At 45.6% G+C, this 27,857-nt stretch overlaps 1 protein-coding gene across 9 annotated transcripts in view; it reads right to left on the bottom strand.

Annotated features, from left to right (window-relative positions):
• Nucleotides 1–27,857, bottom strand: part of LOC128698943 (uncharacterized) — a 335,492-nt gene that overhangs the window by 30,662 nt on the left and 276,973 nt on the right. For all 9 annotated transcript variants that reach the window (XM_053791383.2, XM_070096898.1, XM_070096899.1 and 6 more), the window contains one exon: nucleotides 11,298–11,464. In XM_053791383.2, coding sequence (XP_053647358.1) covers nucleotides 11,298–11,450 — 153 coding nt within the window. In that variant the 5' untranslated portion in view covers nucleotides 11,451–11,464. The remainder of the gene's footprint in view (nucleotides 1–11,297; nucleotides 11,465–27,857) is intronic.

Consider the following 27,857-nt stretch of genomic DNA (forward strand, 5'->3'; position numbering starts at 1 on the left):
TTCATATTTTTCTTCCTTCATATTTTCGTTATTATATCACCCATAACTCGAGAACGACTCATCTGATCGGCTTCATATTTTCAGCTCTTGTGTACGGTAACGAGGACCAAAATCTTCGAAGAACTGTGGAGCTGACAGTGCACTGTGACACAAGTTGTTGTACTGGTTAACGCCAGAGATAACCTGGTGAAGCCTCAGTGGTGAAGCTTCAGTGGTGAAGCTTCAGTGGTGAAGCCTCAGTGGTGAAGCTTCAGTGGTGAAGCTTCAGTGGTGAAGCTTCAGTGGTGAAGCCTCAGTGGTGAAGCCTCAGTGGTGAAGCTTCAGTGGTGAAGCCTCAGTGGTGAAGCTTCAGTGGTGAAGCGTCAGTGGTGAAGCCTCAGTGGTGAAGCTTCAGTGGTGAAGCCTCAGTGGTGAAGCTTCAGTGGTGAAGCTTCAGTGGTGAAGCTTCAGTAAGCCTGAAGCTTCAGTGGTGAAGCCTCAGTGGTGAAGCCTCAGTGGTGAAGCTTCAGTAGCTTCAGTGGTGAAGCCTCAGTGGTGAAGCTTCAGTGGTGAAGCTGTGGTGAAGCTTCAGTGGTGAAGCCTCAGTGGTGAAGCTTCAGTAGGTGAAGCCTAGTGAAGCCTCAGTGGTGAAGCTTCAGTGGTGAAGCGTCAGTGGTGAAGCCTCAGTGGTGAAGCCTCAGTGGTGAAGCGTCAGTGGTGAAGCTTCAGTGGTGAAGCTTCAGTGGTGAAGCTTCAGTGGTGAAGCCTCAGTGGTGAAGCTTCAGTGGTGAAGCTTCAGTGGTGAAGCCTCAGTGGTGAAGCCTCAGTGGTGAAGCTTCAGTGGTGAAGCCTCAGTGGTGAAGCTTCAGTGGTGAAGCTTCAGTGGTGAAGCCTCAGTGGTGAAGCCTCAGTGGTGAAGCTTCAGTAGTGAAGCCTCAGTGGTGAAGCTTCAGTAGTGAAGCCTCAGTGGTGAAGCTTCAGTGGTGAAGCCTCAGTGGTGAAGCCTCAGTGGTGAAGCTTCAGTGGTGAAGCCTCAGTGGTGAAGCCTCAGTGGTGAAGCTTCAGTAGTGAAGCCTCAGTGGTGAAGCTTCAGTAGTGAAGCCTCAGTGGTGAAGCTTCAGTGGTGAAGCCTCAGTGGTGAAGCCTCAGTGGTGAAGCCTCAGTGGTGAAGCAGTTCAGTAGTGAAGCTTCAGAAAGCCTCAGTGGTGAAGGTTCAGTAGTGAAGCCTCAGTGGTGAAGCTTCAGTAGTGAAGCCTCAGTGGTGAAGCCTCAGTGGTGAAGCCTCAGTGGTGAAGCTTCAGTAGTGAAGCCTCAGTGGTGAAGCCTCAGTGGTGAAGCCTCAGTGGTGAAGCTTCAGTAGTGAAGCCTCAGTGGTGAAGCCTCAGTGGTGAAGCCTCAGTGGTGAAGCTTCAGTGGTGAAGCCTCAGTGGTGAAGCTTCAGTGGTGAAGCTTCAATGGTGAAGCCTCATTGGTGAAGCTTCAGTGGTGAAGCCTCAGTGGTGAAGCCTCAGTGGTGAAGCTTCAGTAGTGAATCCTCAGTGGTGAAGCCTCAGTGGTGAAGCTTCAGGTCTTCCAAACTGTTGTGTCTTAACTGGACGAGGCTGCACAGTGAACTTTGTGTGTGAACGTGAAGACCATAGTTCCCAGGGTGGTATACAGGATAGTTCTCAGGATAGTACTCAGGATAGTACCCAGGCTAGTACCCAGTCTAGTGCTCAGGAGAGTACCCAGGATAGTACCCAGGACAGTACACAGGACAGTACCTAGGATAGTTCCCAGGATAGTTCCCAGGATAGTTCCCAGGATAATTCCCAGGATAGTTCCCAGGATAGTTCCATCATAGTTCGCAGGACAGTACCCGAGATAGTACTCAGGATAATTCCCAGAATAGTTCCCAGGCTAGCACCCAGGAGAGTACCCAGAATAGTTCTCAGGATAGTTCTCAGGATAGTACCCAGGATAGTAACCAGGATAGTACTCTGGATAGTTCCCAGGCTAGTACCCAGGAGAGTACCCAGGATAGTACCCAGGATAGTTCCCAGGATAGCACCCAGGCTAGTACCCAGGAGAGTACCCGGATAGTTCCTAGGATAGCACCCAGGAGAGTACCCAGGATAGTTCCCAGGATAGTTCCCAGGATAGTACCCCAACATAGTATTCAGGATAGTACCCCAGGAAAGTACCCAGGATAGTACCCAGAATAGTTCCCAGGATAGTACCCAGGATAGTACGAAGGATAGTATCCAGGACAGTATCCAGTATAGTTCGTAGGATATTGCCCAGGATAGTATCCAGGATAGCTCTCAGGATAGTTCCCAGAATAGTACCCAGAATAGTATCCCAGGATAGTACCCAGGATAGTTCCCAGGACAGTTCCAGGATAGTACCCAGGATAGTACCCAGACAGTACCTAGGATAGTACCCAGGACAGTACCCAGGTTAGTAACCAGGGTAGTACCCAGAAGATTTCACACGATAGTATCCAGGATAGAACCCAGGACAGTACCCAGGATAGTTCCCAGGATAGTACCCGGGATAGTACTCAGGATAGTTCCAAGGATAGTTCCCAGGACAATATACAATAAAGTACACAAAATAGTTCCCAGGATAGTTCCCAGGATAGTACCCAGGATAATACCCAGGATAGTACTCCGCATAGTTCCCAGGATAGTACCCAGGAGAGTACCAACTATAGTTCCCAGGATAGTTCCCAGGATAGTACCCAGGATAGTACCCAGGATAGTACTCTGGATAGTTCCCAGGACAGTTCCCAGGATAGTACCCAGGAGAGTACCCAGAATAGTTCCTAGAGTAGTTCCCAGGATAGTACCCAGGATAGTACGCATTATAGTACTCTGGATAGATCCCAGGATAGTTCCCAGGATAGTACCCGGGAGAGTGCCCAGAATAGTACCCAGGAGAGTACCCAGAATAGTACCCAGGAGAGTACCCAGAATAGTTCCCAGGATAGTTCCATCATAGTACCCAGGATAGCACCCAGGATAGTTCCCAGGATAGTTCCCAGGATAGTTCCCAGGATAGTAGCCAGGCTAATACACAGGATAGTACCCAGGATAGTTTCCAGGATAGCACCCAGCATAGTTTCCAGGATAGAATCCAGTATAATACCTGGATAGTTCCCAGGATAGTACCCAATGTAGTACCAAGGATAGTACCATGATAGTACCCAGGATAATACCCAGAATATTAACCCTGGATAGTACCCAGGATAGTACCCAGAATAGTACCCAGGATAGTGCACATGATAGTACCCAGTATAGTTCCCAGGATAGTACCCAGGATAGTACCCAGGATAGTACCCAGGATAGTTCCCAGGATAGTACCCAGGATAGTACCCAGGAAAATACCCAGGATAGTTCCAGGGTAATACCCAGGATAGTACCCAGGATAGTAACCAGGATAGTTCCCAGGATAGTACCCAGGATAGTACCCAGGATAGTACCCATGATAGTACCCAGGATAGTTCCCAGGATAGTACTCAGGATAGTACCCAGGATAGTACCCAGGATTGCATCCAGGATAGTACCCAGGACAGTTCTCAGGATAGTACCCAGGATAATACCCAGGATAGTACCGAGGATAGTACCCAGGATAGTACCCAGGATAGTTCCTAGGATAGTACCCATGATAGTACCCAGAATAGTACCCAGATAGTAGGATAGTTCCCAGGATAGATAGTACTCCCCAGGATAGTAGTAGTACCCAGGATAGTACCGAGGATAGTACCCAGGATAGTACCCAGGATAGTTCCTAGGATAGTACCCAGGATAGTTCCCAGGATAATACCCTGGATAGTACCCAGGATAGTACCCAGGATAACACCCAGAATAGTACCCAGGATAGTTCCCAGGATAGTTCCCAGGATAGTACCCAGGATAGTACTCAGGATAGTACCCAGAATATTACCCAGGATAGTTCCCAGGATAGTACCCATGTGTTGCATAAGTGTCTCAATTCTTCAACCCATGATAGTACCCAGGATAGTACCCAGGATAGTATCCAGGATAGTACCCAGGATAGTACCCATGATAGTACCCATGATAGTACCCTGGATAGTACCCAGTATAGTACCCATGATAGTAACCACAATAGTACCCAGGATAGTTCCCAGGACAGTACCCATGATAGTACCCATGATAGTACCCAGTATAGTACCCAGGATAGTACCCAGGATAGTTCCCAGGATAGTACCCAGGAGAGTACCCAGGATAGTACCCAGGATAGTACCCATGATAGTACCCATGATAGTATCCATGATAGTACCCAGGATAGTTTTCAGGGTAGTACCCATGATAGTACCCAGAATAGTAACCAGGATAGTTCCCAGGATAGTACCCAGGATAGTACCCATGATAGTACCCAGGATAGTACCCAGGATAGTACCAAGGATAGTACCCAGGATAGTACCCAGGATAGTACCCAGGATAGTACCCATGATGGTACCCATGATAGTATCCAGGATAGTACCCAGGATAGTACCCAGGATAGTACCCAGAATAGTACCCAGGATAATTCCCAGGAAAGTACCCAGGATAGTACCCATGATAGTACGAAGGATAGTTCCCAGGATAGTACCCAGGATAGTTCTCAGGATAGTACCCAGGATAGTACCCAGGATAGTACCCAGGATAGTACACAGGATAGTACCCAGGATAGTACCCAGGATAGTACCCATGATAGTACCCAGGATAGTTGCCATAATAGTACCCATAATAGTACCCAGGATAGTACCCATGATAGTACCCAGGATAGTACCCAGGATAGTACCCAGGATAGTACCCAGGATAGTACCCAGGATAGTATCCATGATGGTACCCATGATAGTACCCAGGATAGTACCCAGGGTAGTACCCATGATAGTACCCAGGATAGTACCCAGGATAGTACCCAGGATAGTACCCAGGATAGTACCCAGGATAGTACCCAGGATAGTACCCAGGATAGTTCCCATGATAGTACCCAGGATAGTTCCCATGATAGTACCCAGGATAGTTCCCATGATAGTACCCAGGATAGTACCCAGGATTGTACCCAGGATAGTTCCCATGATAGTACCCAGGATAGTACCCAGGATAGTACCCATGATAGTACCCAGGATAGTTACCATGATAGTACCCAGGATAGTACCCAGGATAGTACCCAGGATAATTCCCAGGATAGTACCCAGGATAGTACCCAGGATAGTACCCATGATAGTACCCAGAATAGTACCCAGGATAGTTCCCAGGATAGTTCCCAGGATAGTACCCAGGATAGTACCCAGGATAGTACCCTGGATAGTACCCAGGATAGTACCCAGGATAACACCCAGGATAGTACCCAGGATAGTTCCCAGGATAGTACCCAGGATAGTAACCATGATAGTACCCAGGATAGTACCCAGAATATTACCCAGGATAGTTCCCAGGATAGTACCCATGTGTTGCATAAGTGTCTCAATTCTTCAACCCATGATAGTACCCAGGATAGTACCCAGGATAGTATCCAGGATAGTACCCAGGATAGTACCCATGATAGTACCCATGATAGTACCCTGGATAGTACCCAGTATAGTACCCATGATAGTAACCACAATAGTACCCAGGATAGTTCCCAGGATAGTACCCATGATAGTACCCATGATAGTACCCAGTATAGTACCCAGGATAGTACCCAGGATAGTTCCCAGGATAGTACCCAGGAGAGTACCCAGGATAGTACCCAGGATAGTACCCATGATAGTACCCATGATAGTATCCATGATAGTACCCAGGATAGTTTCCAGGGTAGTACCCATGATAGTACCCAGAATAGTAACCAGGATAGTTCCCAGGATAGTACCCAGGATAGTACCCATGATAGTACCCAGGATAGTACCCAGGATAGTACCCAGGATAGTACCCAGGATAGTACCCAGGATAGTACCCAGGATAGTACCCATGATAGTACCCATGATAGTATCCAGGATAGTACCCAGGACAGTATGCAGGATAGTACCCAGAATAGTACCCAGGATAATTCCCAGGACAGTACCCAGGATAGTACCCATGATAGTACGAAGGATAGTTCCCAGGATAGTACCCAGGATAGTTCTCAGGATAGTACCCAGGATAGTACCCAGGATAGTACCCAGGATAGTACACAGGATAGTACCCAGGATAGTACCCAGGATAGTACCCATGATAGTACCCAGGATAGTTGCCATAATAGTACCCATAATAGTACCCAGGATAGTTCCCATGATAGTACCCAGGATAGTTCCCATGATAGTACCCAGGATAGTACCCAGGATAGTACCCAGGATAGTATCCATGATGGTACCCATGATAGTACCCAGGATAGTACCCAGGGTAGTACCCATGATAGTACCCAGAATAGTACCCAGGATAGTACCCAGGATAGTACCCAGGATAGTACCCAGGATAGTACCCAGGATAGTAGCCATGATAGTTCCCATGATAGTACCCAGGATAGTTCCCATGATAGTACCCAGGATAGTTCCCATGATAGTACCCAGGATAGTACCCAGGATTGTACCCAGGATAGTTCCCATGATAGTACCCAGGATAGTACCCAGGATAGTACCCATGATAGTACCCAGGATAGTTACCATGATAGTACCCATGATAGTACCCAGGATAGTACCCAGGATAGTACCCAGGATAGTACCCAGGATAGTACCCAGGATAGTACCCAGGATAGTACCCAGGATAGTTCCCAGGATAGTACCCAGGATAGTACCCAGGATAGTACCCAGGATAGTACCCAGGATAGTACCCAGGATAGTACCCAGGATAGTTCCCAGGATAGTACCCATGATAGTAACCATGATAGTACCCAGGATATTACCCAGGATAGTACCCAGGATAGTACCCAGGATAGTACCCAGGATAGTACCCAGGATAGTACCCAGGATAGTACCCAGGATAGTACCCAGGATAGTACCCATGATAGTACCCATGATAGTACCCAGGATAGTACCCAGGATAGTACCCAGGATAGTACCTAGGATAGTACCCAGGATAGTTCCCAGGATAGTACCCAGGATAGTACCCAGGATAGTACCCTTGATAGTACCCATGATAGTACCCATGATAGTACCCAGGATAGTACCCATGATAGTACCCTGGATAGTACCCAGGATAGTACCCATGATAGTACCCAGGATAGTACCCAGGATAGTACCCAGGATAGTACCCAGGATAGTACCCATGATAGTACCCAGGATAGTACCCAGGATAGTACCCATGATAGTACCCATGATAGTACCCAGGATAGTACCCAGGATAGTACCCAGGATAGTACCCAGGATAGTACCCAGGATAGTACCCAGGATAGTACCCAGGATAGTACCCAGGATAGTACCCAGGATAGTACCCAGGATAGTACCCAGGATAGTACCCAGGATAGTACCCAGGATAGTACCCAGGATAGTACCCAGGATAGTACCCAGGATAGTTCCCAGGATAGTACCCAGGATAGTACCCAGGATAGTACCCAGGATAGTACCCAGGATAGTACCCAGGATAGTACCCAGGATAGTACCCAGGATAGTACCCAGAATAGTACCCAGGATAGTTCCCAGGATAGTACCCAGGATAGTACCCAGGATAGTACCCAGGATAGTACCCAGGATAGTACCCAGGATAGTACCCAGGATAGTACCCAGGATAGTACCCAGGATAGTACCCAGGATAGTACCCAGGATAGTACCCAGGATAGTACCCAGGATAGTACCCAGGATAGTACCCAGGATAGTACCCAGGATAGTTCCCAGGATAGTACCCAGGATAGTACCCAGGATAGTACCCAGGATAGTACCCAGGATAGTACCCAGGATAGTACCCAGGATAGTTCCCAGGATAGTTCCCAGGATAGTACCCAGGATAGTACCCAGGATAGTACCCAGGATAGTACCCAGGATAGTACCCAGGATAGTACCCAGGATAGTACCCAGGATAGTACCCAGGATAGTACCCAGGAGAGTACCCAGGATAGTACCCAGGATAGTACCCAGGATAGTACCCAGGATAGTACCCAGGATAGTTCCTAGTTAAGTGTTGTTCGGACAAATAACTTGATGTTGGTATTAAAGTTAAAATGGAATTTTTGGAATTTGTTCCATAACTGAAGAATGATTCATCAGATCGGCTTTAAACTTTTACCAATGATGTGTTTTTTTATGAGCACAAGATTCATTAATTTATTGAATCTTAAGTCACAATTTGCCAGTTTTAATCAATAAAGTGATATTTCTTTGCATGTTTCTAAAGAATGGTTCTTGTGATCGTCTTCAAACTTTCACTGTTGTTGTGCTTTATTAAAGCAAGTTCAGCTTTCAATGTGTTGTGTATATTTTATTTACATAATTTTATTAAGTACAATGTTTCACCATGTAATGTCTGGAGAATGCCTCTTCAGATCGACTCCAAACTCTAGAATCAATTTAATTTTCTAAAACAATAAAGAATCAAATATTTTTTCTTACAGGATTGTAAAGAATTTGAAAGAATCGCCTTGTTTTAGGGCGTTTTCAAATTTAACATTTTTAGGCTACCAGTGTTTTGGAGATGATACGATATATATATATATATATATATATATATATATTTATATATATGTATATATATATATATATATATATATATATATATATATATATATATATATATATATATATATATATATATATATATATATATATATATATATATATATATATATATATTTATATATATATATATATATATATATATATATATATATATATATATATATATATATATATATATATATATATATATATGTGTGTGTGTGTGTGTGTGTGTAAACTTACATACACATATATATGCATACATATATATTTTTTAGTTTATTTTGCCACATTTCAGTTTTATGACCACTCTACACTATTCCTTTGGCATTCATTGAGGTAGATGAGGCTGGGCTTGTGGAGCTCGGGGATACCTGCCTGGGTCACGCACCCTCCCTCAGACATCTAATTATTATTATTATTATTTATTAATATTATTACTACTTCTTTTATTATTATTATTATTATTATTATTATTATTATTATTATTATTATTATTATTACTACTACTACTACTACTACTACTATTATTGTTATTATTATTAGTATTAGCAGTATGGTAGTTATTATTATTCATGGGGAAGCTCTTAACCCGTAGGGGTTATACAGCGCCTGGAAGGTAATCGGTAGTGATTCAAGGAGCGGGTAGCTCCAGTTTCTCGGATCAAAAGCCCTTTACTAACTTGATTAAATCAGGTTCTTTCTCCATGTTGCTAAATGTACCAGGTGACTATCACTCAGGTACCTATTTACTGCTAGGTGGCTAACACTCAGGTACCTATTTACTGCTAGGTGAACAAGGACAGGAGGTGTAAGGAGACTAACACCCAAGGTGGGAGGTAAAAGTTTTGGATGAGGGGCAGGGATGGATGAGTGATGATAGGGTGGGTGGATGAGTGATGATAGGGTGGGTGGATGAGTGATGATAGGGTGTGTGGATGAGTGATGATAGGGTGGGTGGATGAGTGATGATAGGGTGGGTGGATGAGTGATGATAGGGGATGAGTGGATAGTGATAGATGAGTGATGATAGGGTGGGTGGATGAGTGATAGATGAGTGATGATAGGGTGGGTGGATGAGTGATGAGATGAGTGATGATAGGGTGGGTGGATGAGTGATGATAGGGTGGGTGGATGAGTGATGATAGGGTGGGTGGATGAGTATAGGGTGGGTGGATGATGAGTAATGATAGTGGGTGGGTGGGTGGATGAGTGATGATAGGGTGGATGAGTGATGATGAGTGATGATAGGGATGGGTGGATGAGTGATGTTCGGGTGGGTGGATGAGTGATGATAGGGTGGGTGGATGAGTGATGATATGGTGGGTGGATGAGTGATGATAGGGTGGGTGGATGAGTGATGATAGGGTGGGTGGATGAGTGATGAGTGATGATAGGGTGGGTGGATGAGTGATGATAGGGTGGGTGGATGAGTGATGATAGGGTGGGTGGATGAGTGATGATAGGGTGGGTGGATGAGTGATGATAGGGTGGGTGGATGAGTGATGATAGGGTGGGTGGATGAGTAATGATAGGGTGGGTGGATGAGTGATGATAGGGTGGGTGGATGAGTGATGATAGGGTGGGTGGATGAGTAATGATAGGGTGGGTGGATGAGTGATGATAGGGTGGGTGGATGAGTAATGATAGGGTGGGTGGATGAGTGATGATAGGGTGGGTGGATGAGTGATGATAGGGTGGGTGGATGAGTAATGATAGGGTGGGTGGATGAGTAATGATAGGGTGGGTGGATGAGTGATGATAGGGTGGGTGGATGAGTGATGATAGGGTGGGTGGATGAGTGATGATAGGGTGGGTGGATGAGTGATGATAGGGTGGGTGGATGAGTAATGATAGGGTGGGTGGATGAGTGATGATAGGGTGGGTGGATGAGTAATGATAGGGTGGGTGGATGAGTAATGATAGGGTGGGTGGATGAGTGATGATAGGGTGGGTGGATGAGTGATGATAGGGTGGGTGGATGAGTGATGATAGGGTGGGTGGATGAGTAATGATAGGGTGGGTGGATGAGTGATGATAGGGTGGGTGGATGAGTGATGATAGGGTGGGTGGATGAGTGATGATAGGGTGGGTGGATGAGTGATGATAGGGTGGGTGGATGAGTGATGATAGGGTGGGTGGATGAGTGATGATAGGGTGGGTGGATGAGTGATGATAGGGTGGGTGGATGAGTGATGATAGGGTGGGTGGATGGGTGATGATAGGGTGGGTGGATGAGTGATGATAGGGTGTGTGGATGAGTAACTTGAGTGCAGGCAACCATGGACAACATCAGCAGAGTGCTGCAGTGAATGGGTTATTATACCTGAGGCTGGTGGTCACTCTGACTCATGTATAATGACTGGGATTGAACTGACTCAGAAAGTCGACCCTCTGGTTAACTCCGTTTCTCTCTCTCTCTCTCCTTCCCTCCCCGCCTGCCCTCTCATGTAAGCGTCTCATTAGTGTGTCTTGTTCGTGGCAGGAGCTGCCTTCAACCTGCCTTCTCTGAAGGACTCTCCATCTCTGCTCTTACTCTTGTAAATGTCTTCCCGCTAACTGCCTCCCTTTATCTTCCTCTCTCTCTCTCTCTCTCTCTCTCTCTCTCTCTCTTCATCCCTCGTCTTACCTCTATATCCCTTTGTCCCTTCCTCCTCTCCCTCTCACCGTCTCTACGTACCGTCCACTGTCATTGTCTCTCTGGACAGTGCTCTGTCTGACTCACCTTGCCACTAGAGAAGGCCTTGCGTATGCAGGCCAGACAGATGGTGTGGAAACAGGAGAGGAACTTGGGCCTGTGGGAGGAGTCATCGAACCTGCGACAGCAGCCTGCGCAGGTCAGCACTGAGCGCAGGGGCGTCGCTAAGCCCTCTGTCATGCTTGTCCGTCCGCCTGCAACACAGGAAAACACCGGTCAACACTCGCGTGCAACACAGGTACACACAACACTGGTATACGCTCTGCAATACAGGGGCAACACTGGTCAAGTACACAAGTACACAGTACACAAGTGGTGATGCCAGGTTACCCTTTTCAACACAGGTGCAACACAGGCACGTGCAACACAGAACACTCAGGTCGAGATCAATGGGAGGCAACATTCTGTGTACTTCACTACTGGCTGGTGAGCATCGTAGTTCAAGGTGTTGATAGTGATGGTGGTGGTAGTAGTTGTGGTAGCGGTGGGGATTCTGTCGATGGTGATGGCGGTAGTGATGGTGATGGTAGAGGCAGCGATGGTGATGAGGAAGGAGGATGAGTAATGGGTGGATGGGGAAGGAGTATATGAGTGTAGTGGGGCCCTCGTAACAGAGACGCTAATGATCTCACACATACAAACACTCTATACTCTCAAGAAGTCAAGAACGTGCTTCACACACATCTCTCTCTCTCTCTCTCTCTCTCTCTCTCTCTCTCTCTCTCTCCCTCACATACGCAGTTTGAACTCTAGATCAAGGGGTATTAACTAGATTCTGCAACACAAACTGTGTTTACTACATAGAATAAATTACCTGAGACTGACATTCCTCTGGTACTGTCGTTTGTCTGTCTCTCTGCCTCTTACACACAGGAACAGAGAAACTGCAACATGCCTACTGGACCATGCTATGCAGGTCCAGTAGGCATGTTGCAGTCACTCACGCCTCACTCTCAGCCTATATATACTGTCTTTTTAACCTGTATGTTAGAAGTGATCAAGGTCTCAGGACCGAAACGTTTTCTAATAAATATGTCCTAGTGTTTACTTACGTGTCTTTCTAAACCAATTTGTGGGTATCTAATACCAATGTTTATACCATAATGGAACTTGCCAACACACTTCCATAGATGTTTTTAAGAAGCATCAACATTAATCAGGTTACTTACTGATCAAAGTTGATAACACTGAGACTAATAACAGTTCAGTTTCTTGAAGTTAACTTAATAACCAGAAATACCTTAGATTTACCAAGAAAAAGATCATGACTGACTTACTAGAATTTTCCACTTATATATACGAAAAATGTTATGAGAAAATCCCAAGAGACGTATATCTTCATAACCTAAAACAAAAAAAATCGACAAGGTCCTCTATCGAGGATCCCTGATCAAAATGGCAGCGCATGGTGTAGGAGACGAGGTTCATGCCTGGATGATTGTCTGGCTCACAGACAGGGAACTGAATGGCACTGATCGGCGAGATGTCTGAGTGACTAGACGTAAAGACTGGTGTTCCTCAGGGAGCAGTTCTTGGTCTCATCGTCTCCACAGTGGACATGGATGATCTCCAGATAACGATCACATTTCAGATGACAAATTTTGCCTGTGACACAAAACTAAGGAAAAGACCAACATTCAGAGCTGACTGTTGAGGTAGTCAGAGTCATCTGGAGAGTGTTTAGGTAGTCAGAGTCATCTGGAGAGTGTTTAGGTAGTCAGAGTCATCTGGAGAGTGTTTAGGTAGTGAGAGTCAACTGGAGAGTGTTTAGGTAGTGAGAGTCAACTGGAGAGTGTTTAGGTAGTCAGAGTCATCTGGAGAGTGTTTAGGTAGTGAGAGTCAACTGGAGAGTGTTTAGGTAGTCAGAGTCATCTGGAGAGTGTTTAGGTAGTCAGAGTCATCTGGAGAGTGTTTAGGTAGTGAGAGTCAACTGGAGAGTGTTTAGGTAGTGAGAGTCAACTGGAGAGTGTTTAGGTAGTCAGAGTCATCTGGAGAGTGTTTAGGTAGTGAGAGCCAACTGGAGAGTGTTTAGGTAGTCAGAGTCATCTGGAGAGTGTTTAGGTAGTCAGAGTCATCTGGAGAGTGTTTAGGTAGTGAGAGTCAACTGGAGAGTGTTTAGGTAGTGAGAGTCAACTGGAGAGTGTTTAGGTAGTCAGAGTCATCTGGAGAGTGTTTAGGTAGTGAGAGTCAACTGGAGAGTGTTTAGGTAGTGAGAGTCATCTGGAGAGTGTTCAGGTAGTCAGAGTCATCTGGAGAGTGTTCAGGTAGTCAGAGTCATCTGGAGAGTGTTCAGGTAGTCAGAGTCATCTGGAGAGTGTTTAGGTAGTCAGAGTCATCTGGAGAGTGTTTAGGTAGTCAGAGTCATCTGGAGAGTGTTTAGGAAGTCAGAGTCATCTGGAGAGTGTTTAGGTAGTCAGAGTCATCTGGAGAGTGTTTAGGTAGTCAGAGTCATCTGGAGAGTGTTTAGGTAGTCAGAGTCATCTGGAGAGTGTTTAGGTAGTCAGAGTCATCTGGAGAGTGTTTAGGAAGTCAGAGTCATCTGGAGAGTGTTTAGGAAGTCAGAGTCATCTGGAGAGTGTTTAGGAAGTCAGAGTCATCTGGAGAGTGTTTAGGAAGTCAGAGTCATCTGGAGAGGTGGAAAAGATTGACAAACTTTGCACAGAGGAATCTGAGTGACACTTTTCGCCTCTGGAACAGACGTCTTCTGCCACTTCCTGACGAAGCCTGTTCCACAGAAGGAACGGCTAAGGAAAGTTCCTCTCAGCAAATTGTGTCAGTCTTTGTGCACCTGTCGACCTTGCGCCATCTGTCTTGTGCTGTAGAGGTTGACGCTGTAGACAGGAAAGTGAACTTTAACATTGACAGTTGCAAAATTAATACATTTTGGGTAAAATTATCTCAGACATGAATAAAAAACAAATGTTTGGCATGATGCTAGCCCAGACACGAGGAGATACAATCTTGAGTAATCATCAGCAACGACCTGACAAGTATCAAACAATGAGTACCTGAGCTCAGTAAAGTTGAGACAATTCTAGGTTTCGTAGCTAGAAGGTTGGTGTCCATAACACCGGACACCATATGGACGCTCTACAATGCACTTGTTAAACTGCACAGTTAACATGCCGTCCAGGTTTTGTCTTTAATTCGATAAAATACGAAGCTAAACTGGAAAGATACAGAGATGAGCTACTAAGCTCGTACCATCACTAAGCTAGAAGTAGTAGCGGTGGAAACTAGAAGTAGAGCCGCTGGTACACACAGTAGCGGTGGAAACTAGAAGTAGAGCCGCTGGTACACACAGTAGCGGTGGAAACTAGAAGTAGAGCCGCTGGTACACACAGTAGCGGTGGAAACTAGAAGTAGAGCCGCTGGTACACACAGTAGCGGTGGAAACTAGAAGTAGAGCCGCTGGTACACACAGTAGCGGTGGAAACTAGAAGTAGAGCCGCTGGTACACACAGTAGCGGTGGAAACTAGAAGTAGAGCCGCTGGTACACACAGTAGCGGTGGAAACTAGAAGTAGAGCCGCTGGTACACACAGTAGCGGTGGAAACTAGAAGTAGAGCCGCTGGTACACACAGTAGCGGTGGAAACTAGAAGTAGAGCCGCTGGTACACACAGTAGCGGTGGAAACTAGAAGTAGAGCCGCTGGTACACACAGTAGCGGTGGAAACTAGAAGTAGAGCCGCTGGTACACACAGTAGCAGTGGAAACTAGAAGTAGAGCCGCTGGTACACACAGTAGCGGTGGAAACTAGAAGTAGAGCAGCTGGTACACACAGTAGCAGTGGAAACTAGAAGTAGAGCCGCTGGTACACACAGTAGCGGTGGAAACTAGAAGTAGAGCAGCTGGTACACACAGTAGCGGTGGAAAATAGAAGTAGAGCCGCTGGTACACACAGTAGCAGTGGAAACTAGAAGTAGAGCCGCTGGTACACACAGTAGCAGTGGAAACTAGAAGTAGAGCAGCTGGTACACACAGTAGCGGTGGAAACTAGAAGTAGAGCAGCTGGTACACACAGTAACGGTGGAAACTAGAAGTAGAGCAGCTGGTACACACAGTAGCGGTGGAAACTAGAAGTAGAGCAGCTCGTACACACAGTAGCGGTGGAAACTAAAAGTAGAGCCGCTGGTACACACAGTTGCGGTGGAAACTAGAAGTAGAGCAGCTGGTACACACAGTAGCAGTGGAAACTAGAAGTAGAGCAGCTGGTTCACACAGTAGCGGTGGAAACTAGAAGTAGAGCCGCTGGTACACACCGTAGCGAAGGAAACTAGAAGTAGAGCCGCTGGTACACACAGTAACGGTGGAAACTAGAAGTAGAGCCGCTGGTACACACAGTAGCGGTGGAAACTAGAAGTAGAGCCGCTGGTACACACAGTAGCGGTGGAAACTAGAAGTAGAGCCGCTGGTACACACAGTAGCGGTGGAAACTAGAAGTAGAGCCGCTGGTACACACAGTAGCGGTGGAAACTAGAAGTAGAGCCGCTGGTACACACAGTAGCGGTGGAAACTAGAAGTAGAGCCGCTGGTACACACAGTAGCGAAGGAAACTAGAAGTAGAGCCGCTGGTACACACAGTAGCGGTGGAAACTAGAAGTAGAGCCGCTGGTACACACAGTAGCGGTGGAAACTAGAAGTAGAGCCGCTGGTACACACAGTAGCGGTGGAAACTAGAAGTAGAGCCGCTGGTACACACAGTAGCGGTGGAAACTAGAAGTAGAGCCGCTGGTACACACAGTAGCGGTGGAAACTAGAAGTAGAGCCGCTGGTACACACAGTAGCGGTGGAAACTAGAAGTAGAGCAGCTGGTACACACAGTAGCGGTGGAAACTAGAAGTAGAGCCGCTGGTACACACAGTAGCGGTGGAAACTAGAAGTAGAGCAGCTGGTACACACAGTAGCAGTGGAAACTAGAAGTAGAGCAGCTGGTACACACAGTAGCGGTGGAAACTAGAAGTAGAGCCGCTGGTACACACAGTAGCGGTGGAAACTAGAAGTAGAGCAGCTGATACACACAGTAGCAGTGGAAACTAGAAGTAGAGCAGCTGGTACACACAGTAGCGGTGGAAACTAGAAGTAGAGCAGCTGGTACACACAGTAGCGGTGGAAACTAGAAGTAGAGCCGCTGGTACACACAGTAACGGTGGAAACTAGAAGTAGAGCAGCTGGTACACACAGTAACGGTGGAAACTAGAAGTAGAGCAGCTGGTACACACAGTAACGGTGGAAACTAGAAGTAGAGCAGCTGGTACACACAGTAGCGGTGGAAACTAGAAGTAGAGCAGCTGGTACACACAGTAACGGTGGAAACTAGAAGTAGAGCCGCTGGTACACACAGTAGCGGTGGAAACTAGAAGTAGACCAGCTGGTACACACAGTAGCAGTGGAAACTAGAAGTAGAGCAGCTGGTACACACAGTAGCAGTGGAAAATAGAAGTAGAGCAGCTGGTACACACAGTAGCTGTGGAAAATAGAAGTAGAGCAGCTGGTACACACAGTAGCAGTGGAAACTAGAAGTAGAGCCGCTGGTACACACAGTAGCGAAGGAAACTAGAAGTAGAGCAGCTGGTACACACAGTAGCGGTGGAAACTAGAAGTAGAGCCGCTGGTACACACAGTAACGGTGGAAACTAGAAGTAGAGCAGCTGGTACACACAGTAACGGTGGAAACTAGAAGTAGAGCAGCTGGTACACACAGTAGCGGTGGAAACTAGAAGTAGAGCCGCTGGTACACACAGTAGCAGTGGAAACTAGAAGTAGAGCAGCTGGTACACACAGTAGCAGTGGAAACTAGAAGTAGAGCCGCTGGTACACACAGTAGCAGTGGAAACTAGAAGTAGAGCAGCTGGTACACACAGTAGCGGTGGAAACTAGAAGTAGAGCCGCTGGTACACACAGTAGCAGTGGAAACTAGAAGTAGAGCAGCTGGTACACACAGTAGCGAAGGAAACTAGAAGTAGAGCCGCTGGTACACACAGTAGCGGTGGAAACTAGAAGTAGAGCAGCTGGCACACACAGTAGCGAAGGAAACTAGAAGTAGAGCCGCTGGTACACACAGTAGCGAAGGAAACTAGAAGTAGAGCCGCTGGTACACACAGTAGCGGTGGAAACTAGAAGTAGAGCCGCTGGTACACACAGTAGCAGTGGAAACTAGAAGTAGAGCCGCTGGTACACACAGTAACGGTGGAAACTAGAAGTAGAGCAGCTGGTACACACAGTAGCGGTGGAAACTAGAAGCAGAGCCGCTGGTACACACAGTAACGGTGGAAACTAGAAGCAGAGCCGCTGGTACACACAGTAGCGGTGGAAACTAGAAGTAGAGCAGCTGGTACACACAGTAGCGAAGGAAACTAGAAGTAGAGCAGCTGGTACACACAGTAGCGAAGGAAACTAGAAGTAGAGCCGCTGGTACACACAGTAACGGTGGAAACTAGAAGTAGATCCGCTGGTACACACAGTAGCGGAGGAAACTAGAAGTAGAGCCGCTGGTACACACAGTAGCGGTGGAAACTAGAAGCAGAGCCGCTGGTACACACAGTAGCGGAGGAAACTAGAAGTAGAGCCGCTGGTACACACAGTAACGGTGGAAACTAGAAGTAGAGCCGCTGGTACACACAGTAGCGAAGGAAACTAGAAGTAGAGCCGCTGGTACACACAGTAGTGGTGGAAACTAGAAGCAGAGCCGCTGGTACACACAGTAACGGTGGAAACTATAAGTAGAGCCGCTGGTACACACAGTAGCGGAGGAAACTAGAAGTAGAGCCGCTGGTACACACAGTAGCGGTGGAAACTAGAAGTAGAGCCGCTGGTACACACAGTAGCGGTGGAAACTAGAAGTAGAGTCGCTGGTACACACAATAGCGAAGGAAACTAGAAGTAGAGCAGCTGGTACACACAGTAGCAGTGGAAACTAGAAGTAGAGCCGCTGATGCACACAGTAGCGGAGGAAACTAGAAGTAGAGCAGCTGGTACACACAGTAGCGAAGGAAACTAGAAGTAGAGCAGCTGGTACACACAGTAGCGAAGGAAACTAGAAGTAGAGCAGCTGGTACACACAGTAGCGAAGGAAACTAGAAGTAGAGCAGCTGGTACACACAGTAGCAGTGGAAACTAGAAGTAGAGCCGCTGATGCACACAGTAGCGGAGGAAACTAGAAGTAGAGCAGCTGGTACACACAGTAGCGAAGGAAACTAGAAGTAGAGCAGCTGGTACACACAGTAGCGAAGGAAACTAGAAGTAGAGCAGCTGGTACACACAGTAGCGAAGGAAACTAGAAGTAGAGCAGCTGGTACACACAGTAGCGAAGGAAACTAGAAGTAGAGCAGCTGGTACACACAGTAGCGAAGGAAACTAGAAGTAGAGCAGCTGGTACACACAGTAGCGAAGGAAACTAGAAGCAGAGCAGCTGGTACACACAGTAGCGGAGGAAACTAGAAGTAGAGCAGCTGGTACACACAGTAGCGAAGGAAACTAGAAGTAGAGAAGCTGGTACACACAGTAGCGAAGGAAACTAGAAGTAGAGAAGCTGGTACACACAGTAGCGAAGGAAACTAGAAGTAGAGCCGCTGGTACACACAGTAGCAGTGGAAACTAGAAGTAGAGCCGCTGGTACACACAGTAGCGAAGGAAACTAGAAGTAGAGCCGCTGGTACACACAGTAGCGAAGGAAACTAGAAGTAGAGCCGCTGGTACACACAGTAGCGAAGGAAACTAGAAGTAGAGCCGCTGGTACACACAGTAGCGGAGGAAACTAGAAGTAGAGCCGCTGGTACACACAGTAGCGAAGGAAACTAGAAGTAGAGCCGCTGGTACACACAGTAGCGAAGGAAACTAGAAGTAGAGCCGCTGGTACACACAGTAGCGAAGGAAACTAGAAGTAGAGTCGCTGGTACACACAGTAACGGTGGAAACTAGAAGTAGAGCCGCTGGTACACACAGCTCTGCGAGTGACAGCTGCATACCACAAGTAGTTTACCACAGAAACAGGACTAATTAAGATGGAAATATGGACACAAATGTGCAACTCTTGGGTATCTTTATTGAGGAATTTTATACCATTAGTCTCTACAGTGCTAAGAAGAGGTACTGGAGGGAGTGGCAGAAGGGAAGGAGCCTTTTGCTTTACTATTCTTGCCTGGAACTCCTATGTGATAGAAATAGCTCTTCTCAGCAGACAGCCTCGGTGTAGACTCAAGAGTGCTCTGCAATGTCTTTCCCATATAAGTTGACTCATGAGTACTGGGAGAGCTGGCAGTGACCCAGTACATGCCTGGAGACATCACTATGATCTAGTAAGTACTGGGAGAGCTGGCAGTGACCCAGTACATGCCTGGAGACATCACTATGATCTAGTAAGTACTGGGAGAGCTGGCAGTGACCCAGTACATGCCTGGAGACATCACCATGATCTAGTAAGTACTGGGAGAGCTGGCAGTGACCCAGTACATGCCTGGAGACATCACCATGATCTAGTAAGTACTGGGAGAGCTGGCAGTGACCCAGTACATGCCTGGAGACATCACTATGATCTAGTAAGTACTGGGAGAGCTGGCAGTGACCCAGTACATGCCTGGAGACATCACTATGATCTAGTAAGTACTGGGAGAGCTGGCAGTGACCCAGTACATGCCTGGAGACATCACTATGATCTAGTAAGTACTGGGAGAGCTGGCAGTGACCCAGTACATGCCTGGAGACATCACTATGATCTAGTAAGTACTGGGAGAGCTGGCAGTGACCCAGTACGTACCTGGAGACATCACTATGATCTAGTAAGTACTGGGAGAGCTGGCAGTGACCCAGTACGTACCTGGAGACATCACTATGATCTAGTAAGTACTGGGAGAGCTGGCAGTGACCCAGTACATGCCTGGAGACATCACTATGATCTAGTAAGTACTGGGAGAGCTAGCAGTGACCCAGTACATGCCTGGAGACATCACTATGATCTAGTAAGTACTGGGAGAGCTAGCAGTGACCCAGTACATGCCTGGAGACATCACTATGATCTAGTAAGTACTAGGAGAGCTAGCAGTGACCCAGTACATGCCTGGAGACATCACCATGATCTAGTAAGTACTGGGAGAGCTAGCAGTGACCCAGTACATGCCTGGAGACATCACTATGATCTAGTAAGTACTGGGAGAGCTAGCAGTGACCCAGTACATGCCTGGAGACATCACCATGATCTAGTAAGTACTGGGAGAGCTAGCAGTGACCCAGTACATGCCTGGAGACATCACTATGATCTAGTAAGTACTGGGAGAGCTGGCAGTGACCCAGTACATGCCTGGAGACATCACTATGATCTAGTAAGTACTGGGAGAGCTAGCAGTGACCCAGTACATGCCTGGAGACATCACTATGATCTAGTAAGTACTGGGAGAGCTAGCAGTGACCCAGTACATGCCTGGAGACATCACTATGATCTAGTAAGTACTGGGAGAGCTGGCAGTGACCCAGTACATGCCTGGAGACATCACTATGATCTAGTAAGTACTGGGAGAGCTAGCAGTGACCCAGTACATGCCTGGAGACATCACTATGATCTAGTAAGTACTGGGAGAGCTGGCAGTGACCCAGTACATGCCTGGAGACATCACTATGATCTAGTAAGTACTGGGAGAGCTAGCAGTGACCCAGTACATGCCTGGAGACATCACTATGATCTAGTAAGTACTGGGAGAGCTGGCAGTGACCCAGTACATGTCTGGAGACATCACTATGATCTAGTAAGTACTGGGAGAGCTAGCAGTGACCCAGTACATGCCTGGACCACTATGATCTAGTAAGTACAGAGCTGGCAGTGACCCAGTACATGCCTGGATCACTATGATCTAGTAAGTACTGGAAGAGCTGGCAGTGACCCAGTACATGCCTGGAGACATCACTATGATCTAGTAAGTACTGGGAGAGCTAGCAGTGACCCAGTACATGCCTGGAGACATCACTATGATCTAGTAAGTACTGGGAGAGCTGGCAGTGACCCAGTACATGCCTGGAGACATCACCATGATCTAGTAAGTACTGGGAGAGCTAGCAGTGACCCAGTACGTGCCTGGAGACATCACCGTGATCTAGTAAGTACTGGGAGAGAGCTGACCCAGCAGTGACCCTAGTACGTGCCTGGAGACATCACCATGATCTAGTAAGTACTGGGAGAGCTAGCAGTGACCCAGTACGTACCTGGAGACATCACCATGATCTAGTAAGTACTGGGAGAGCTAGCAGTGACCCAGTACGTGCCTGGAGACATCACCATGATCTAGTAAGTACTGGGAGAGCTGGCATTGACCCAGTACGTGCCTGGAGACATCACTATGATCTAGTAAGTACTGGGAGAGCTAGCAGTGACCCAGTACGTGCCTGGAGACATCACTATGATCTAGTAAGTACTGGGAGAGCTAGCAGTGACCCAGTACATGCCTGGAGACATCACTATGATCTAGTAAGTACTGGGAGAGCTGGCAGTGACCCAGTACATGCCTGGAGACATCACCATGATCTAGTAAGTACTGGGAGAGCTAGCAGTGACCCAGTACGTGCCTGGAGACATCACCATGATCTAGTAAGTACTGGGAGAGCTGGCAGTGACCCAGTACGTGCCTGGAGACATCACCATGATCTAGTAAGTACTGGGAGAGCTAGCAGTGACCCAGTACGTGCCTGGAGACATCACTATGATCTAGTAAGTACTGGGAGAGCTGGCAGTGACCCAGTACATGCCTGGAGACATCACTATGATCTAGTAAGTACTGGGAGAGCTAGCAGTGACCCAGTACATGCCTGGAGACATCACTATGATCTAGTAAGTACTGGGAGAGCTAGCAGTGACCCAGTACATGCCTGGAGACATCACTATGATCTAGTAAGTACTGGGAGAGCTAGCAGTGACCCAGTACGTACCTGGAGACATCACTATGATCTAGTAAGTACTGGGAGAGCTAGCAGTGACCCAGTACATGCCTGGAGACATCACTATGATCTAGTAAGTACTGGGAGAGCTGGCAGTGACCCAGTACATGCCTGGAGACATCACTATGATCTAGTAAGTACTGGGAGAGCTAGCAGTGACCCAGTACATGCCTGGAGACATCACTATGATCTAGTAAGTACTGGGAGAGCTGGCAGTGACCCAGTACATGTCTGGAGACATCACTATGATCTAGTAAGTACTGGGAGAGCTAGCAGTGACCCAGTACATGCCTGGAGACATCACTATGATCTAGTAAGTACTGGGAGAGCTGGCAGTGACCCAGTACGTGCCTGGAGACATCACCATGATCTAGTAAGTACTGGGAGAGCTGGCAGTGACCCAGTACGTGCCGGGAGGTGAAAGCTTAAGCTTACACTCCAGGCAGAGTGGCGACAGAACCAGTCTTATCGCGCTGCTCAACACCAGAGTAAACAACCGATATTCTCTCTTACGTAAACTTCCTTCTTCTTCCTCTTCTTCTCCTCTCTCTCTCTCTCTCTCTCTCCCTCTCTCTCTCTCTCTCTCTCTCTCTCTCTCTGTCTCTCTCTCTCTCTCTCTCTCTCTCTCTCTCTCTCTCTCTCTCTCTCTCTCTCTCTCTCTCTCTCTCTCTCTCTCTCTCTCTCTCTCTCTCGCTCCTCTCTCTCTCTCTCTCTCCCTCCTCTCTCTCTCTCTCCCCCCCTCCTCTCTCTCTCTCTCTCTCTCTCTCTCTCTCTCTCTCTCTCTCTCTCCCCTTTTTGATCTCGTCCTCCTGTTCTCCATTCCTCTTTCTCCTCTCCACACACTATATACCATCTCTCCCCCCCCACCCTCTCATCTTCTTCCATGTCTGTCTCCCGTCTCCATCCCACTCTTCCTGCCCTCTCTCCCACTCCCCCTCACCCCTTCCTGCCTCTGCATGACTACTCTCTCCTCCATTTCCCCAAAATCAATTAAAAAACAGCGCTTCTTCTAGCGGCCTGACCAGCTCTCCCTCGCTCTCATCCTCTCTCTAATCTGCTCTTTATTTTCTCCCTCGTCCTCCTCTCTTTCTCACTTAGGGACTCATATTTCCTGTATTTATTTTACACTCTAAGAGCTGTGATCCCACGTCAACTCATTTAGCAGGTAACACCTGTTATTCAGCCCCACTTCCTTTTCCAGCTGTTATCCAGCCCCACTTCCTTTTCCAGCTGTTATCCAGCCTCACTTCCTTTTCCAGCTGTTATCCAGCCTCACTTCCTTTTCCAGCTGTTATCCAGCCTCACTTCCTTTTCCAGCTGTTATCCAGCCTCACTTCCTTTTCCAGCTGTTATCCAGCCTCACTTCCTTTTCCAGCTGTTATCCAGCCTCACTTCCTTTTCCAGCTGTTATCCAGCCTCACTTCCTTTTCCAGCTGTTATCCAGCCTCACTTCCTTTTCCAGCTGTTATCCAGCCTCACTTCCTTTTCCAGCTGTTATCCAGCCTCACTTCCTTTTCCAGCTGTTATCCAGCCTCACTTCCTTTTCCAGCTGTTATCCAGCCTCACTTCCTTTTCCAGCTGTTATCCAGCCTCACTTCCTTTTCCAGCTGTTATCCAGCCTCACTTCCTTTTCCAGCTGTTATCCAGCCTCACTTCCTTTTCCAGCTGTTATCCAGCCTCACTTCCTTTTCCAGCTGTTATCCAGCCCCACTTCCTTTTCCAGCTGTTATCCAGCCTCACTTCCTTTTCCAGCTGTTATCCAGCCCCACTTCCTTTTCCAGCTGTTATCCAGCCTCACTTCCTTTTCCAGCTGTTATCCAGCCTCACTTCCTTTTCCAGCTGTTATCCAGCCCACTTCCTTTTCCAGCTGTTATCCAGCCTCACTTCCTTTTCCAGCTGTTATCCAGCCTCACTTCCTTTTCCAGCTGTTATCCAGCCTCACTTCCTTTTCCAGCTGTTATCCAGCCTCACTTCCTTTTCCAGCTGTTATCCAGCCTCACTTCCTTTTCCAGCTGTTATCCAGCCCCACTTCCTTTTCCAGCTGTTATCCAGCCTCACTTCCTTTTCCAGCTGTTATCCAGCCTCACTTCCTTTTCCAGCTGTTATCCAGCCTCACTTCCTTTTCCAGCTGTTATCCAGCCTCACTTCCTTTTCCAGCTGTTATCCAGCCCCACTTCCTTTTCCAGCTGTTATCCAGCCTCACTTCCTTTTCCAGCTGTTATCCAGCCTTACTTCCTTTTCCAGCTGTTATCCAGCCTCACTTCCTTTTCCAGCTGTTATCCAGCCTCACTTCCTTTTCCAGCTGTTATCCAGCCCCACTTCCTTTTCCAGCTGTTATCCAGCCTCACTTCCTTTTCCAGCTGTTATCCAGCCTCACTTCCTTTTCCAGCTGTTATCCAGCCTCACTTCCTTTTCCAGCTGTTATCCAGCCTCACTTCCTTTTCCAGCTGTTATCCAGCCCCACTTCCTTTTCCAGCTGTTATCCAGCCTCACTTCCTTTTCCAGCTGTTATCCAGCCTTACTTCCTTTTCCAGCTGTTATCCAGCCCCACTTCCTTTTCCAGCTGTTATCCAGCCTCACTTCCTTTTCCAGCTGTTATCCAGCCTCACTTCCTTTTCCAGCTGTTATCCAGCCTTAGACTATTTACATATCTTTCTCAACTACAGTTTTTTTCGCTACTTGCATATTCATGCTTCTTTAATGTTAATACACATATATATCATGTTAATACACATATATATCATGTTAATGCACACATTTATCATGTTAATGGATATATATTGTGTATACGCAGACATATAATGTTTATACACGTACAGATTATGCTAATACACAAACACATATGTGTAATGTTAATACACGTACATGTAATGTTAATATACGTACATGTAATGCTAATATACGTACATGTAATGCTAATATACGCACATGTAATGTTAATACACGTATATGTAATGTTAATACACGTACATGTAATGTTAATATACGTACATGTAATGCTAATATACGTACATGTAATGCTAATATACGCATATGTAATGTTAATACACGTACATGTAATGTTAATATACGTACATGTAATGCTAATATACGTACATGTAATGCTAATATACGCATATGTAATGTTAATACACGTATATGTAATGTTAATACACGTACATGTAATGTTAATACACGTACATGTAATGTTAATACACGTACATGTAATGTTAATACACGTACATGTAATGTTAATACACGTATATGTAATGTTAATATACGTACATATAATGTTAATATACATATATGTAATGTTAATATACGTACATGTAATGTTAATATACGTACATGTAATGTTAATATACGTACATGTAATGTTAATATACGTACATGTAATGCTAATATACGCACATGTAATGTTAATACACGTATATGTAATGTTAATACACGTACATGTAATGTTAATACACGTACATGTAATGTTAATACACGTATATGTAATGTTAATATACGTACATATAATGTTAATACACATATATGTAATGTTAATATACGTACATGTAATGTTAATATACGTACATGTAATGTTAATATACGTACATGTAATGTTAATATACGTACATATAATGTTAATATACGTATATATAATGTTAATACACATATATGTAATGTTAATATACGTACATGTAATGTTAATACACGTACATGTAATGTTAATATACGTACATGTAATGTTAATATACGTACATGTAATGTTAATACACGTACATAAAATGTTAATACACATATATGTAATGTTAATATACGTACATGTAATGTTAATATACGTATATGTAATGTTAATATACGTACATGTAATGTTAATATACGTACATATAATGTTAATACACGTACATATAATGTTAATACACATATATGTAATGTTAATATACGTACATGTAATGTTAATATACGTACATGTAATGTTAATATACGTACATGTAATGTTAATATACGTACATGTAATGTTAATATACGTACATATAATGTTAATACACATATATGTAATGTTAATATACGTACATGTAATGTTAATATACGTACATGTAATGTTAATATACGTACATGTAATGTTAATATACGTACATATAATGTTAATATACGTATATATAATGTTAATACACATATATGTAATGTTAATACACGTACATGTAATGTTAATATACGTACATGTAATGTTAATATACGTACATGTAATGTTAATATACGTACATGTAATGTTAATATACGTACATATAATGTTAATATACGTATATATAATGTTAATACACATATATGTAATGTTAATACACGTACATGTAATGTTAATATACGTATATATAATGTTAATACACATATATGTAATGTTAATACACGTACATGTAATGTTAATACACATATATGTAATGTTAATACACGTACATGTAATGTTAATATACGTATATATAATGTTAATACACATATATGTAATGTTAATACACGTACATGTAATGTTAATATACGTACATGTAATGTTAATACACGTACATGTAATGTTAATACACGTACATGTAATGTTAATACACGTACATGTAATGTTAATACACGTACATGTAATGTTAATATACGTACATGTAATGTTAATACACGTACATGTAATGTTAATACACGTACATGTAATGTTAATATACGTACATGTAATGTTAATACACGTACATGTAATGTTAATACACGTACATGTAATGTTAATACACGTACATGTAATGTTAATATACGTATATATAATGTTAATACACATATATGTAATGTTAATACACGTACATGTAATGTTAATATACGTACATGTAATGTTAATACATGTACATGTAATGTTAATACACGTACATGTAATGTTAATACATGTACATGTAATGTTAATACACGTATATGTAATGTTAATATACGTACATGTAATGTTAATATACGTACATGTAATGTTAATACACGTACATGTAATGTTAGTACACGTACATGTAATGTTAATACACGTATATGTAATGTTAATATACGTACATGTAATGTTAATACACGTACATGTAATGTTAATATACGTACATGTAATGTTAATACACATATATGTAATGTTAATATACGTACATGTAATGTTAATACACATATATGTAATGTTAATATACGTACACAATGTTAATACACGTACATATATGGAAGAGGGTAAAGTTGGAGTGAGCTGTGGGTCAGGGCTGTGGGTCAGGGTTGTGGGTCAGGGCTGTGGGTCAGGGCTGTGGGTCAGGGCTGTGGGTCAGGACTGTGGGTCAGGGTTGTGGGTCAGGGCTGTGGGTCAGGGCTGTGGGTCAGGGCTGTGGGTCAGGGCTGTGGGTCAGGGCTGTGGGTCAGGGCTGTGGGTCAGGGCTGTGGGTCAGGGCTGTGGGTCAGGGTTGTGGGTCAGGGCTGTGGGTCAGGGCTGTGGGTCAGGGCTGTGGGTCAGGGCTGTGGGTCAGGGCTGTGGGTCAGGGCTGTGGGTCAGGGCTGTGGGTCAGGGTTGTGGGTCAGGGCTGTGGGTCAGGGCTGTGGGTCAGGGCTGTGGGTCAGGGTTGTGGGTCAGGGCTGTGGGTCAGGGCTGTGGGTCAGGGTTGTGGGTCAGGGCTGTGGGTCAGGGTTGTGGGTCAGGGCTGTGGGTCAGGGTTGTGGGTC

This window comes from Cherax quadricarinatus, chromosome 55 (genome assembly GCF_038502225.1).
Source record: "Cherax quadricarinatus isolate ZL_2023a chromosome 55, ASM3850222v1, whole genome shotgun sequence".
NCBI classification, from domain to species: Eukaryota; Metazoa; Arthropoda; class Malacostraca; order Decapoda; family Parastacidae; genus Cherax; species Cherax quadricarinatus.